The 15,826-nt window shown below is 43.1% G+C and overlaps 1 protein-coding gene across 1 annotated transcript in view; it reads left to right on the top strand.

The window, feature by feature from the left end:
- The window catches only part of TM9SF3 (transmembrane 9 superfamily member 3), a 66,138-nt gene extending 53,809 nt beyond the window's left edge, over positions 1-12,329 (top strand). The window contains exons 9-15 of the mRNA XM_063128854.1: positions 701-831; positions 6,999-7,138; positions 7,640-7,708; positions 7,812-7,958; positions 8,273-8,356; positions 8,489-8,565; positions 10,246-12,329. Of these exons, the coding sequence (XP_062984924.1) occupies positions 701-831; positions 6,999-7,138; positions 7,640-7,708; positions 7,812-7,958; positions 8,273-8,356; positions 8,489-8,565; positions 10,246-10,313 (716 nt within the window). The 3' untranslated portion in view covers positions 10,314-12,329. The remainder of the gene's footprint in view (positions 1-700; positions 832-6,998; positions 7,139-7,639; positions 7,709-7,811; positions 7,959-8,272; positions 8,357-8,488; positions 8,566-10,245) is intronic.
- The last annotated feature ends 3,497 nt before the right edge of the window (positions 12,330-15,826 follow it).

Genomic DNA, 15,826 nt, shown 5'->3' on the forward strand with positions numbered 1-15,826 from the left:
ACACCATTTGTGCTTCCAAGTCCTTCACTTTCCAATTCAGAGCCTCATAGAGTTTCAGCATCCATTCAAAATTTCTTCTGGCTGTTTGATTCATTGCTGTAGCTTCTTTTCCTGCCAGTTCTGAAAATCCAGGACAGAATTAGGACCCATCAGTGGTAGGTGCGGTCCTGCCTATTTGGGGAGCAATTGGATTAGCTGCTCAACTATGAATCAATCCACCAGGAAGACCTCAGAGATCCCTGTCTGGTAAGGAGACTTTCTCTGTGACAAGATAAGGTTTATATAGAATAGAATAGAATAGAATAGAATAGAATAGAACAGAATAGAACAGAATAGAACAGAATAGAATTCATTAGCATAAAGAGCCTGGAAAGATAATGTAGTGTAAACGTATTCCATGAGCAAATTTGTGATAGAAAGACAAGAGAGACATTGCTTGATTGAGGAAATCGACTGAATTAGAATGCTTCTCTTGTGTGTGCTCTGTCGTTCTTGCTTCATGGGGACGATGGGGGTTGCATCCTAAGAAATTGAGTGAAACTCTGTTCGCACGATGGGGTTTTCCTCCCCACCCACCCCTGCAGTCCTCACACAACTACCCTCAAAAGCCATTCAGATTAGACCAAGCAACTTAATGTGACAAGCCCAGTTTTCTGCCATGATGTGAATCTCTAATGCTTGGGGATGATTTTCCTTGCAGGAAGGAGGTGGATAAAGCAGATGTTCATTGGAGCATTTCTTATTCCTGCGATGGTCTGTGGCACAGCATTCTTCATTAACTTCATTGCAATCTATTATCATGCATCAAGGGCTATTCCCTTTGGGACAATGGTGAGTACTTCAATTAGCACTGCAGGCTTAAACTATTAAATTAAGAAGGCTGCTATTCATTGCCCTTGGCAAACCAACTTAAAAGAAGTAGTAATTTCTTTAATTAGATCAGATCAACAGCAAAGCAGGAAATTGGGTTTTAACAATCCATTCTGGGAATTTAGCTCCAAATATTTTTTTGTATGGTCAAGATATCACATTTACTTATAAGAGTTACATGGTTCAAATGTAAAAATAAAAATGCTAGTCATTACTTCTAACTCAGTTTTCTGGACCATCCAACATAGCACTCCTGCTGCATTTCATTTCACTTTTGTTTGATACTGGGTCATATTCAGTTGTAACAGTGGGGTTTGCTTTAACGTTTTGTATTCAGATTTCACTTGCCTGTTCATTTGTTTTTAAAAGAGGGTGACAGTCGTTGAACTGTTAGTTAAAAAAAGGAAAAAGTAAAACCTTATTTGTCTTCATTTTTTCAAGTCCTTGTTCTTTCAAGGCAAGGAGGGAAGCTAGAAGGCCCCAAGAATGCAGTGTCTAATTCTCAAGTCTGGAGAAGGAGGGCCAGCTCCTTTTGACCCCCATACACATTCATGTCATGGGGAGAAATGGAGCAGAGAAATCCCCCAAACAGTTTCCCGCCCTGAGCTCCAAGACAGCCCACTCAGTGGGGCAGGGAGTTCTACTCACTGCCGTTATCCATGTGACAAAGGGTGGTTGATAACCAAAGAGCCATGTTTCAGGACACCACCCTGAAAGCGTGTGGGCCTTCGCAACTCCAACCCTCTCAGCCCTCTCCCTCTGCAGTCACCTTCCCTACCTGGCCTCTTAAGCTGTGCAGCAGAAGGGATGGCCTCTTACCAGACACAGAGACATGAAAGAGTTGTGGAGGAAAATAGAAGTATAGTTCTCGGAGGGAGGGAGGACCCATATCACCAGCAGATCTTCTTCCTTTGGAAAGAATGAGGGATTTGAGCACTGCATGTCCTGTACTGAAGGGAGGATGTGTCCACCCCAACTTTGTGAGGTAGATCAAAGCCACCTTTGATTGCTGCCTGGTGCCTGCTCTTCCCCCCTCTTTCCTCTAGAGGAGCACAGATCTTTAACAAATTGACTTCTGCACAGACTCAACTACTCAAGCGATAAGTACAGACACGGGAGCGCCTATTGCAGGGGTGGGAAGTTTGTGTCTCTCCAGATTTTGTTGAACTCCTAACCACCATGACTAATTGTTAGGAATTACAGGAATTCCCATCCCTGTCCTATAGGGACCACTTCCTGTTTTCCAGAGATCTAGCTATAGGAGGCTCTGCAGGCCTAAGGACTTCCACTACCGATGCGCATGCTCCTGCTCTTCTCATCATGGAGATTGTCGGGGACCCTAAAATGACACTGGCAAAGTGTTCTTTCAACATCTGTCTTTTCTTTTTCCAGGGTAGGTGCACTGCTACAGAGCAAAGCTCCACATTTGTGTACACCATCTTCATTCCTAATCCCAGAGCAGAGAGGCACTCTGGGAAATAAACATGATGGGTGGATTGTGGAGCTTTGCTCTGTAGCAGTACATTTGCACTGCAAAAAAGAAAAGAGAGGAGAACTGTTGCCAGCAATGTTCTCGTAACAGGGGTGTGGGGAGCATTAATTGGTCCTTCTTTTTAATATTCTTTACATGGGTTATCGGACTTGTTGGCAGAACACCCAACAACCCATGTAAAGAGTATTAACAGGAAGGAAGAAGACTACTCTGATACTTTTCTGCCATCTGGTCATGGGAGATGACAACAAATGCCCCCCCCTTACTAGATGGCAGGAAGGAAGAGGCCATGGTGGCAGAGGGGACTGGGGAGAGACCGTGGCGTGGGACCCTCAAAGCGTATCATCTTACCCAGCACCTCCCCACAGCCGGCAGAACCACTGCTTCTCGCCTCTCTTCAAGTTCTACTCATAGATCTACTTAGAAGAGATGATAAGCCTAGCAAAATATCCAAGCATAGGGCAATCTCTTCCAAACGTAAGTTACTAACAGGATAGAAACGGTCAATATCCTCCTCCCCAAAGCGTCTAATTCAAGTTGGGGTCTTCTGAAGGGTGGAGGGAACCACTGCGCTTTCGGCCATCTCCCTTAGTCACTGGCGCTCCAGAGCATCCTCCCAGCTCAGGTCAGACAACTCAGGGAGGGAGGATGGGGAGCTATCACCAGTGGAAATAGTCTACTCTGGGCTGGCAGCTTCTTCATGACAGCTTCCTAAAGTTTCTTACCAGGGTTGTGGAGACATTGCAACTTGCTTTGATAGAACAGCTTCAGCAAGCTACTGCTGGCAAAACAGTGAAACCCATTAGAATCACATCTAACTTTCCCGCTGCCCCTGCTACCCTCTCCATTTCCTTTCCCGTCAGTTTTAGTGACGTTATTCATAAATAGTGGGCCAAACATTTAAAGCCAAATTCATACCATCACTCCTGTGAGTTTCCAGAAGAAAACTACCAGGCTGGCTATCTCCATGGTGGCTGCTCCTGCATCTGCTCTAATAACTAACACTCTTGGACAAACGACCATCTATTAGCCAGAGCTAAAGGAGCCTTGCATAGCAACTTTGAGGCATGAGGCACCTTCCACGGCATCCATGGTTGTTTGGGCCACATTCTCATGGGTGAACAAGGTCCTAAAAAGAACTCCGTAGGTAAACACACCAGAGAAACTTTCCTCAGCAATGCCTCCTCTTAGCTAATTACTCGCTTTGCAACAAAGCCAGGCCCATGGCCTCAAACATGGCTCTGTGTGGGTGGCACAATGCCTGAGGCAAATCTTGACAGTTTTCAGCTTTCAGGAAAACAATTCATTATAAATCCCTTGCTTTCCTTGTAGAAACCAAGGACAAAAAATAATCCATACCCATTTCATTGAAAGAGGAGAAAGCAGCAGCGGAGCTTTTTCCTCCTCCTCCCGCTCCCCTCCAAGCCCTCATACTCTTCCAAACAATCATCCACACCAACTGGTAAATCTAGCTTGGCATGACTGTCCCCTGCCAGGGACTCAATTAGGGGTGGCTTTTGAATTTCACAGGTGTTTAGAAGAGCTCCATGTGTGAACAGGTGAATCGTAGAGAGAGTGTCCAAAAAATCCTTCATGAAATTTCTCAAGACACCACGGACAAATTCTATCCATCTCCAGCAGTCCTATTTCCACCATCCTGAAGAAGAACAGAGAAATGCAAGCTATTGTAGAACTTGACCAGGTGACAATTAACATGCTCAGCTTCAAGTTCTGAATGGAGACTCTGCATTGAATTCTGACTTGCCTCTGATTGAGGCCAAGTGGTTCTTTTATTTATCTCACCAAGGCTTTCTACACATCCAAACCAGAAGAGGGTCCTGCAGGTTCAATGTTTCAGTTACAGGGAACAGCAATTCCAGTTCCGTGTTGCCTCTTTCATGCACTCTCAGGTCTTCACCAAGATCCTGGTGGTTCCAGTGGCTTTCTTAAGAACAAGAAAGGGGACCGAGGGGACAGGAGCAGGCAGAAGTAACATCGGGGCCTGCTCCTGCTGGACTCTTCCCCCCCCCCCCCACAGGACAAACTGCCATCTTGGCCCTGTGGGGAAGAAGAAGAACCGAGGGGACAGGAGCAGGCAGAAGTAACATCGGGGCCTGCTCCTGCTGGACTCTTCCCCCCCCCCACAGGGCAAACTGCCATCTTGGCCCTGTGGGGAAGAAGAAGAACCGAGGGGACAGGAGCAGGCAGAAGTAACATCGGGGCCTGCTCCTGCTGGACTCTTCCCCCCCCCAAAGGGCAAACTGCCATCTTGGCCCTGTGGGGAAGAAGAAGAACCGAGGGGACAGGAGCAGGCAGAAGTAACATTGGGGCCTGCTCCTGCTGGACTCTCCCCCCCCCCCCCACAGGGCAAACTGCCATCTTGGCCCTGTGGGGAAGAAGAAGAACCGAGGGGACAGGAGCAGGCAGAAGTAACATCGGGGCCTGCTCCTGCTGGACTCTTCCCCCCCCCCCCCACAGGGCAAACTGCCATCTTGGCCCTGTGGGGAAGAAGAAGAACCGAGGGGACAGGAGCAGAAGTAACATCGGGGCCTGCTCCTGCTGGACTCTCTCTCTCTCTTTCTTTCTCTCTCCTCCCTCCCTCCCTCCTTGACTCCTTTTCCTTGTGTGTCATGTCTTTATTAGATTGTAAGCCTGAGGGCAGGGACTGTCTTTTTTCCTAAGTGTAAGCCGCTCTGAGAGCCTTTTTTGGCTGAGGAGCGGGGTAAAAGTATGATAAATAAATAATAAATAAATAAATAAAGAAGGAGAAACATCTAACTATACATAGATCTCTTAGTTCACTTCCCCATTGACCAAACCACAGACATGCTCTGGAAACATTTTCTTCACATCAACTTGAAAAAGAGTATATTAATCTCATCATAGGTCCTGCTCCACCTTGGCAGAGATGTTTGCCTGAACCCCTGCAAAATGGAATTGTCCTAGGTCATACCTACAAACCCTAGCCAAGATATTGGGAATGATTATATCTTACTTGGGTGCTAAATCTTGGGAAAAATTACACTCCAGGTTTCTTCTGACTTTCCTCCTGACCTACCAACTGCAAATCACCAGCAGTCTTAACTTGGAGGTTCCGATAGCAGACAAGCTATGAAAATCCATAAGTGGTGGAGCTTCCTGACACAACTTGAGTTGCAGAATTACTATCCAAGAACCCAAATGTGTGACCTTGACACAGATACTAGTCTCAAAGGCTAGGGCTGTAGGGACTCTGGTTGAGAGAGTTGAAGAGAAGAATAAACTTTTTGGAACCCAGGGTGATCAAGCTGGTCCTGTTTCGCTTTGCTCACGAGCTGCAGGGTCAACACGGCCTTATCCGAACAGACAATATGGTCAAGTCCTATGTCAATAGGAAGGGGCACCCACACCCAATTCTTGCTGAAGGAGCTCTTGTCTGTGTTCTCTTGGGCAGAGACACACCTATACTCCAAGACAGAATATTTGAAAGAGTCAGCACAGCTCACTTTTCAACAGATTCGATATTGGAAAGTTGGTAATCATAGTTTCCTTAGCCTGGTAGCTGAGGTAGTCTTATCATTCTAGCATATAGCTCTAGCATTCTGCAAAAGGAGTAAATGTGTTGGGCAGCATCTTTACTAGGCATTTAAAATGCATGTACTTGCCTCCTTCATAGGCAGCCTCTGAATGAGGTCTCCATCAAAGGATGTTTACATCAACAGAGGGAGTTGGCTTCAAGGGATTGCAGACATTGAAGTGCATGTCATGAGATGCATGTCTTTTTTGCCATCAGTAAGCTAGTTGCTTTCCTCCCCACAAACAGAAAAAGAGAAATTCTGTACTTGTCGGTGAATTTCTGTTCTTCTCATGGGAAGGAAGGAAGCTAGACCTGCCCTTTTGGGGATCTGATTCCCCCTGAGGGTGCCAATTCTTCCTTTTCCAGATTCAGAGTAAGGAGATTTTCCTTCACAAAGTATTAGGAGGTAAACACTGTCTATTCTGTCATCTCAGCAGTCCCAGAGCCTGGATCCTACTGCTTGTGCTCCTTCTATATAATAAGATGGTGAATGTCAGCAGATGATTTCCACCCTTAAGATGGCATACAAGTTCCAATTACGTTATCCAGTGGGGTGCCTCTGATTTTGGCATCTGTTCTTTTTCCAGTGTTTGTTATTTATAGTTTCTCTTCTTGGCATACTACTTGGACTGATGTCTGGAGGCTCAGAGGGCAAGAGGCCCCTCTACCTCTGGACTTAAGATCTGGATACTGCCTTTCTGCCCCAGAAGAGAGACCTTTCTAAGCTAACTGCCCCCTTTCCCTTGAACAGAAAGAAATTCCTTGGTAAGTACCTCATCCCTGTATTTTTAACAACCTAACAAAAAGTTACATCCTCACTTTTAGTTCCATTGAGAGCTATCTTACATGAGAAAAGGCTTTGTTTACACTTCAAATAACATTCTAAACATATATCTTCAGATATTTATTGTCTCTCTCATGGAATAAATTGTATTGTTACTATTCTAAATATGTAAAGCTGGTATGTTATGTTATGATTGCTGTTGTTAGAAATAACACTGGCATTATTGTAATGGATGCTTGTGCTTAATATTGGATGCACTTTATATCCTCTCTTCTTGTGTGACCATGAGTTTACAGGTGGCCGTATGCTGCATCTGCTTCTTTGTTATTCTTCCCTTGAACCTTGTTGGCACGATACTTGGACGGAATCTTTCGGGGCAGCCCAACTTTCCCTGTCGAGTCAACGCTGTTCCTCGTCCAATACCAGAGAAAAAATGGTACTTTACCAGTGGCATTTCCTTGCATTCATGTACCTGTTGAAGTAGATTGCCCGTAAAGCTAGTTAGTTTTTTTACTTTTTGCTGCAACAGATGAAAGACCCTTCCAGATGCCTATCAGTAGAGAAAGTGGCATGGAAAAGAGGTGGGGTGCAAGATGAAATATGGTGGAGGATTTAGAGCTACCATCACATTTTTGGGCTAGCAGCCATTGAAACTGCATGAGTGCATTGCAGGTGACGGTTGCTTTAATCCAGAGCACTGATCACTTACAAAACACAGGAACACTTAATTCATTTTAGACAGATGTGGACAGCATTGGAACTCCGCAGTTGGAAGTTTACTGAAGCATTCAAAGACCTTTTAGGCCTTTCCACAAATATGTCTTTAAGTCAACACTGACCTTCTGTAGATGTCAGTGAGTTCTGCAAGAGCCCTTATAAAGTGACTTGATCCATTTGTTGTGGTCAAATGAGAAGGTTAATTCTAATTTCTTTTCAGGTTCATGGAACCAGCTGTTATTGTTTGCTTGGGTGGAATTCTCCCATTTGGATCTATTTTCATTGAAATGTGAGTCTGTTACCTAGAAAAGTTTGCAAACAGTTTACCAATATGCTTTTCAGACTAATTTAATTAAAGTTCAGTACAATAATAAGGCTTCCTTTATCTTTAGGTATTTTATCTTCACCTCCTTCTGGGCTTATAAAATCTATTATGTCTATGGCTTCATGATGTTAGTGCTGGTTATTCTTTGCATTGTGACTGTGTGTGTGACAATCGTGTGTACATACTTTCTGTTGAATGCAGAGGACTATAGGTGGTAAGTATGTTTTTTTTAATTTATTATTCAATCATAACCAACAAAGGGCTAAGTAAAAAATACTTGAAATAATGAGTCTGCCAACATTAAATGTTTTACAGGTATGAAAGAGACAGAACAAGAAAATGGTAGTTCTGCAAGAGTACATCCATAGGGACCGTAGACTATGAGATTTGTAAAATATATAATATTAAGCTGCAGCATGCTAGTTTCTTTCAGAAAATAGCCAATTTAAATTTAATGACTTTCGGATTGTCTTGTACTATTTGCGAAACTGTTTTTCTTTGTTTGAAGGACTTGTACATGTTTTTCAGGCAATGGACAAGTTTTCTGTCTGCTGCTTCAACTGCTATCTACGTTTACATGTATTCCTTTTATTACTACTTTTTCAAGACTAAGTACGTAGCTTTTGACATCTTGTGTTTTCCCTGTTGTTTAATAACAAAATTAAAGCTTGAGAAAATAATCTAATTATTGGCAACTTGGGAGACACTATAAAAAGCTGCCTCTCTTCTTGTTTTTCTTTTCAGAATGTATGGTTTATTTCAGACATCATTTTACTTTGGCTATATGGCAGTATTTAGCACAGCCCTGGGAATAATGTGTGGTAAGTTCAGAATGTATTAAAAATCTTTAGTCAGTCAGCTCATGCCATTTTAAACTTTGTTTTTAAGCAGTTTCGTTTATGTCCTTACAAAATGTGTTCTTAGTAGTCTTCCTGAACTCTGGGTTGAAGTTTGATTTATTATTATTATTATTATTATTATTATTATTATTATTATTATTATTTGTATCCCGCCTTTTGCCCAACACTGGGCCTCAAGGCGGCCTTACAAAGTTTAAAACATACATTGTAAAACCCAGGAAAAGAAATGTCCTATTTATATCACAGCAATAATTGTTAGTGAGCTATAAATCAGTACAGGTATCTTAAAATGGTTATTGATTTCAATAGTTAAACTGAGATTTATAGTAAGAGATTTATAGATCTTTATCAATTGTGAGTGTCTTTACATAGGAATACTCCTAGGTACAACAATGTTTTAATGAGTACAACAGGAATTGGTGGTTTCTTTCTACTTGTTGCCTAGCAATAGCCCATACCTGGATGTGAACTCTATGCCACTATGAAACAACCCACCCACTTCCTTCCAATGCTGGGTTGTCTTTTCTGTTGTTTAGAGAAGGATGCAGAACAAAACTGGTCTCCTGCTGAGCTTCAAATTGGTTTTTCTTTGTTAAAAGACAGTTGGATGACTTCAGTGTACCAAATCCAGCAGGGACTGATGCTCGCAAGTTCAGATGCAAGGAGAACTAGTTGGGTGTAACTTAACTGCTGCATCTCTCTTGCAGCCCACCAGAGATAGGCTAAGACAGTGCGTGAGGGATAAGAAGTGCCTCTGGGTCCAGCTGCAGTTCCCTCAAAGGGGATGATGGGGACTGTAGTTCCCTCAAATACAGTTCAGTGTGAACTGGGCAATTCCTCCAGTTTGTTTTCCTTCCCCACCACCCTTCTGCGGGTGGCTTACACTTTTATACATGCCACAGCTTGGATCCCTTTCTCCGGGATTGTTCCTTACACTGGCTGGGGCTGGGCATATTAGGACCATCCCCTTCTTGGGCCCAGTCCAGTTAGCCAGTTGCTCAGTCGGCCTTCTCATTCAGCCTGCAGAGTAATCTGCTACTCCTCCCCCTCCATTTCTTCTGCAGCTCCTTGACCTTGTTGCCAGCATTGATGGTGCTATATAAATAAATAATAATAATAATAAGAAGAAGAGCTGGTCTGTTTTGCTAGAGAATCCGTATCAAACTCAGGTCTCAGTGTTTTATGAGGGAGGGATCTTCGCATGCCACTAGAGGATTCTTCCTTGCAAACTACTTGTCTCCTCATGTTTATCTTCCTCCTGGTCTCCACAATTCTGGCGCTCCCCATAAGCTGGGATGCTATAAGGACATACTGATTAGCCTTTTTTGGTTAAGAGTACCACAGTAGGCAATTCAAAGAGGATAACTTCAGTAACCATCCCTGCTACGTTTCTCTCCAGGTGTTTTTTTTAAACCCAGCGTGACTTTTGCAGGTTGAGATATTCCTTAGTCTGCTGCTCATAGGAAATGAGTCATTCCTGCCTTGGTAGCAAGACCACAAAGAATCACCCCCTTGCTTTCAGCCGTCAGTGTTTTCGTAGGACCACATAAAGTGCCTTGGCCTAGCCAAGCATCTAGTCTTTTCCAAACATCTTATTAAACTTTAATGAATCTAATACATATGTTTGTCTTATCTTTGCAGGAGCTATTGGCTATATGGGAACAAGTGCCTTTGTTAGAAAAATCTACACCAATGTGAAAATTGATTAAGGAAACTGGACTCTGGAACAGTTAACATTTTGGGGGTGGGGGTGGGGACAGAGTATATAAACTTGCACACCAAAAAAGTGCAAGAAGAAAAATGTGTGTTTAACACTGGGCACTCTGTGGGTCTCTCTCTTGTGGATCATTTAAAGCAACATCTGTTTTCATTGATCCTAGGTTCTTACTGACTTTCTGCAACTGTTCTCAGCAAATGCTTGGATTGTATCCACTAAGCATGACCACAGTACATGCTAATCTTCCCAAAAAACTAGCTCATAAAGATGAAATAGACTAGCTCTCTTCAGTGAAGAGGACAAACTGTATTTAAGCATTTGTTCCATTCAATTAAAAAGGAAAGTAAAACACATGGCTCCTAAAACTTTTCTGATTAGTTACTGGTACTTAAAATACTCTTCTGGAAAGATTTCTACCCTCCAATTTTAGTGCTATTTGACAGAGTAAACAAACACTGGGTGCTACCAGGATAATTTGCAATATCACCTATTATAAAATATACATGCATTTGTTTAAAACTGCAAATATTTGCATGCAGTATCAGTTTAATAGGACCAACTTTCCATTTGTTCATCGTTAAAGGAATATCCAGCTATATCCAAGATCCCTCCAAAGAAACTAAGTACAAAGGTGGAGTTCTCTGCATTGCAATTTTTGTACAGTTAGCAAGCAAAACTGTTAAATGAAGATGATGCATTCTGTTTTTTTTCAACACTTGGAGGTCTAGATAAAAATAATAATTGAATGTCTACAATGATTTATTTCTTTGCTTTTTTCCTAACTCAGTCGCCTACTCCCATCCCGTTTGGAGTGTTTACTTGATGATTTAAAAGGGGTAACAAGTGTATAAAACATTAAATGATGTAACTTAGATGTAGCTCCCAAATGTATTTGGATGTACAGATTTACTAAAGAATACTTTTTCTGATGATTCAATGTACAAATGTGTGAATTTAGGTGGCTTTTTACATCTTGCCTGCTGTTGCATGAAATGTTGAGGGGTTTCCTTGCAATGTGCTGCGTGTGTCATGTTTTCTGTTTACTGAAGCTCTTTCAAAAGCAAAAACTTGTAATTTATAACAGTTTAATTTTTGTTTAGTTTTCTCTGAACACTTGTGTAATATCTAAAGCAGTGCTGCTTTAAGTGTTCGGAAAATTTAAAATAAACTTTTCAGATAAATGTTCTGATTGTGAAAATAGATAAATTTGTAGTTGGAAATGGATTTTTAAAGCAATATTGCAGAATGCCAATTTCTGAATAAACTGCGAATGTTTTCTTCAGATAGAAAAACAAAACAGGATTTGTCACAGTCTAATTACAGTATGCATTGTTCATCTAGAAATAATTTACCTGGCTTATGAAAAGAAGGTTCCCTTAAAGTGTACAGGCTACGTAGGGCAGCCTTTGCTAGGTAGCATCTTCCAGATGTGTTTGACTATAGTTCTCATCATCTGCAGCCAAAATGACCATTGGTGATGCAATTTGTAGTCCAACATATCTGGAGGGCACTAGGTTGAGGAAGGTTGATGCAGGTGAAAGAGAAGAATTTGCAGAGATAAACTTTCTGAAAGTCATGAAAGCTAATTGCTACAGGGCCTTTGGAGTTCCTTGTTTTTGAAGAAGGTTTAAGGTAAATTTTAGCGTGTATCCCCAAGAAAAGGCTGATACCAAATAATGCAAGTATTCCCAAAAGGCAAATTACTGAGTGAGGCTTTTCATAATCCTAAATTGTGTGCTTGGTTTTGTGTGTGTGTGTGTGTGTGTGTGTGCGTGTGTATGTATGTGTATAAAGCAAAAACATTTTCCTGAGGTAAGTTCACTTAGATTTATTTTCACATTGGAAAATAATTGTGCAAGAGAGAGAGAGAAATACAACTTACAATAAGTGAATTGTAGCCGACTATTATAGGTGAAATCTTATGCATGTAGTCAAGTTCAGTGGTGAGTCTGCAGTTTTCTTCCGAACCTAAATAACAGACAGACATTAAATGATTTTGGCCCTCTGATTTTGGTAGTGTTTGCAATTCATTCTATAAACACCAAGTATGTATTTCTAAACTCTATTACAATGGGTGAAATCCTCCACATACTGCTGCTGTACAATTGCTTTTCCTTTCAATGACACTTGCATTGGGGTACTTCATAAGCCTTGTTGAAATAATTGCAGAATAGCAGGGTGTATCTACTTAACACATCATGATACCAAAATAGATTGGGTCTTTACGTCTGATAAGTTTGCAAACTGGAACTATTACTTAGAAAGATGACTAAAATTTCTAGTTTTCTATCTTTGTTAAAGAACCAATACTATTTTGCTCCTTCATTCTTTGGTTTTCATGTACTGTGCCGTGTGCCAAAAAAAGATGCACATTATGGGTGGATTCCTGCATTGAGTAGGGGGTTGGACTCAATGGCCTTATTTGCCCCTCCCAACTCTACTATTCTATGATTCTAGCCCATACTGCCCCTGTGTTGATCTGTAGCGCAATAGCAGGACCCAAGGAGCTAGCAGTTCTAAAATTAATCTCTTCTAGATCGGAGCAGGTTAGCAGAGCTTCTGTCTGCAAGCTCCACTGACCTACTCAGTTCTGGAAACGAGTTTTTCCACTCATTTCATGTTGATTTTAAAACCATTGGCTCCCTCTTATGCAAGCAATGGGTCCTGCTGGGTTCTGGGCAGGCTTGGATACTACTTCCCAAGTGAAAACAAACTCTGAGATCTGAATAAAATAGGCAAATTAAGTGATATTATTTTGCATACTATATTTATGTAGTCATTTGTATTCACCCTTTCAGTATTGCCACTCATTGTGGCTTACAATAATGTTAAAAGCAATTACAATAAGAAAACATGAAAAATCACAGAACAGTAAATACATATATGTGTGTTCTTTAAAAAAGGCTGAACAAGCATACATTTAGGTATCAGGTGAGCTTTCCTAAGGAAAGCTTTCTATAGAGGGGGGGAGACGCAGCGTGCAGAAAAGGATACTGTCAAACAGCGCGTTTCTCTGCCCTCCCGTCAGGGGATAGGATCACTCCATCCCACTGCCTCCTTTCAGTGGGGCCATAGCAACAAGGAGCAGGGTGGAGTCAGCTATGGCCGCCCTGCTCCTTGTTGCTATAGCTGCCTCGCTTGCTGCTATGGCCCTGCCGGCTTCTTTAGCGATTGGTTGCATCTCCCCCCATTTCCAAAGTGGTAGCCCAGCACGGCAAAGGGAGAGGCTTGCTTGATGTCGTCTGCAACGCAGCAAGGGTGGGGGGACGCTGTCAGGAGAGTCTCCTGACAGTGACCCCCCCAACACATGAGGAAGGAGACGGGGTGACATCATCCTGATATTCTGAAATGCCTCCTTCCCCATATGTTGCGAGGCCAAGAACGGAAAGAGACGCACTCCTGACAGTGTACCCCCACCCACCCTCAGCATAGCAACAAATTGCGAATAGAGGGTGGGACGCAGTAGCATGCACTCACCACTCCTGCTCCCTGCCCTCCATTTGCTGCAAAGTGCTGGCAACTGGCGATGGGGGATGCTAGGAGCTCCTGCTGCTCTCAAGCAGTGGCAGGGGTTCCTAGAGGCCCCAGCACTCCCTCCCCCCCCGGTGGTGTAGGCAGGGGCAAGGGACGTTGATCATTTGCGTTGGTTATTTTGGGGAAATAACCATGGCACAGTTCCCCCCCCCCGACAGACGACACATAGTCAGTGGTGAACTTATTCAATCAACCATTGACTATTGTGTCTGTTGAGTTAGGCTTTAAAAGCTGATTAGTTATGGCACAGACTGGGATTCCGGCACATAACCTTTTTGTGCTGAGTCTCTGTCTGGGCCTTCCAGAGACTAGCAGAGGTTGCAGCAGTACTCAGCCAAGAGACAGCAAAGACGTGAATTAAGACAAAGATTCATGTAGGTTAAAATAAACCTTTTACTGGCAAATAAATATATAATTTAGTTATGGCAGTACAGATACAAATACTTACAAACAGTCAGTCAATACAGCTCACATCAAGTTGGGTAAGGGACAGGGAAGTATAATGAACATGAAAACACATTTACTTTTATAGACAACCTGTACAATGATGCAATGCCTTGCAACCCTTAATTGAAGACAATCAGTTAGACAATTATTCAATTATGACACTCAATGTCCAGGTGTAGAGTTGACCTTTAAGTTCTTCATCGTGGTCTCTATGCATCACACATATGGGCTCTGCGCCTGCGCGGAGACCCGAACCGGAACCTTTTATAGCTTAGGGAAACATTTTTGGCGGGAACCCCTCCCCCACGCTACTGCGCATATCCCTGGGGTTCCCGCCCTTACCTCAGTTCTTCGTTGTCCGCCATTGTGCAAAGACCTCATAACCGTTCCTCTAGCTTTTCTCTAAAATAATCTTATTACTCTTCAAACCCTTGAAGATATTTTTCTTCTCCTCTTCTCTCTCTGCTTCTTCTAGATAATAATAATAATAATAATAATAATAATAATAATAATAATAATAATTTATTATATTTTTCATCCCTCTCTTCTCCTATTCCTCTGAGTGATCCTCAGATCACGGTCGCCTCAGGCGCATGGCTGTGAATGGGAAAAGGCCCTGAAGGCCACTGAACCCACGCCACAGAGGCAAACGGAAATATCCTCCTCAAGGACAATGAGCAGGGACCACAGCCCTGAGATCCAGTCCTTCGTCATAACTGAGGAGATGATGGCGGAAATCAGGGCCATACCCCTGATGCCAGGCCGATCCCTTGAGGTATCCGCAGCCAAAAGGACTGCCAAAAAGGCGCGGACCCCAATATCGGCAGAGCAATCGGAGCTCATGGCGGGAATCAGGGCCATACCCCTGACTCCAGGCTGATCCTCTGAGGTATCCGCAGCCAAGATGACTGCCAAAAAGGCGCGGACCTCAAAATCGGCAAAGCAATAGGAGACGATGGCGGAAAACAGGGCCATACCCCTGACGCCAGGCTGATCCCTTGCGGTATCCGCAGCCAAAAAGATTGCCAAAATGGCGCGGATCCCGAAATCGGCAGAACGATAAAAAAAAAAGGAAAAACAAAAAGAGAAAGGAGGCCGACAAACATTCCTCCTCTAGGGCTGCGACCGTAACAACGACGTCGCCCAGGGCCATCACCATATCGAGGCCAATTACAGTACCGACGCAAACCTCGGTACCACAAAATTCTTCGATACCGACTCCCATACCGACAGCCAGAAGCTCAATGTCAGACGGAGAGATCCGTGACTCGGTATCAGCCATTTCGATACCGTGCGCTGCCGGACAAACAAGTTCCTCAACCTACGGTACCGGCACCGCCTAGTCATCGAGAGAGGCCTGTACCTTCTCGACCAGACTATGATCGAATCTTCCAATACTCAGGATATCATAGACATGAATTATATGACTGGGAGTATTACCGACCCCAGGAATACTATCCAGATTAATGTACACAGGAGGAGTACTATGCATACCCTTCTCCCCCTACCAGGGTCATTCGAGTC

The sequence above is a fragment of the Elgaria multicarinata genome, chromosome 6 (genome assembly GCF_023053635.1).
Source record: "Elgaria multicarinata webbii isolate HBS135686 ecotype San Diego chromosome 6, rElgMul1.1.pri, whole genome shotgun sequence".
NCBI lineage: Eukaryota > Metazoa > Chordata > Lepidosauria > Squamata > Anguidae > Elgaria > Elgaria multicarinata.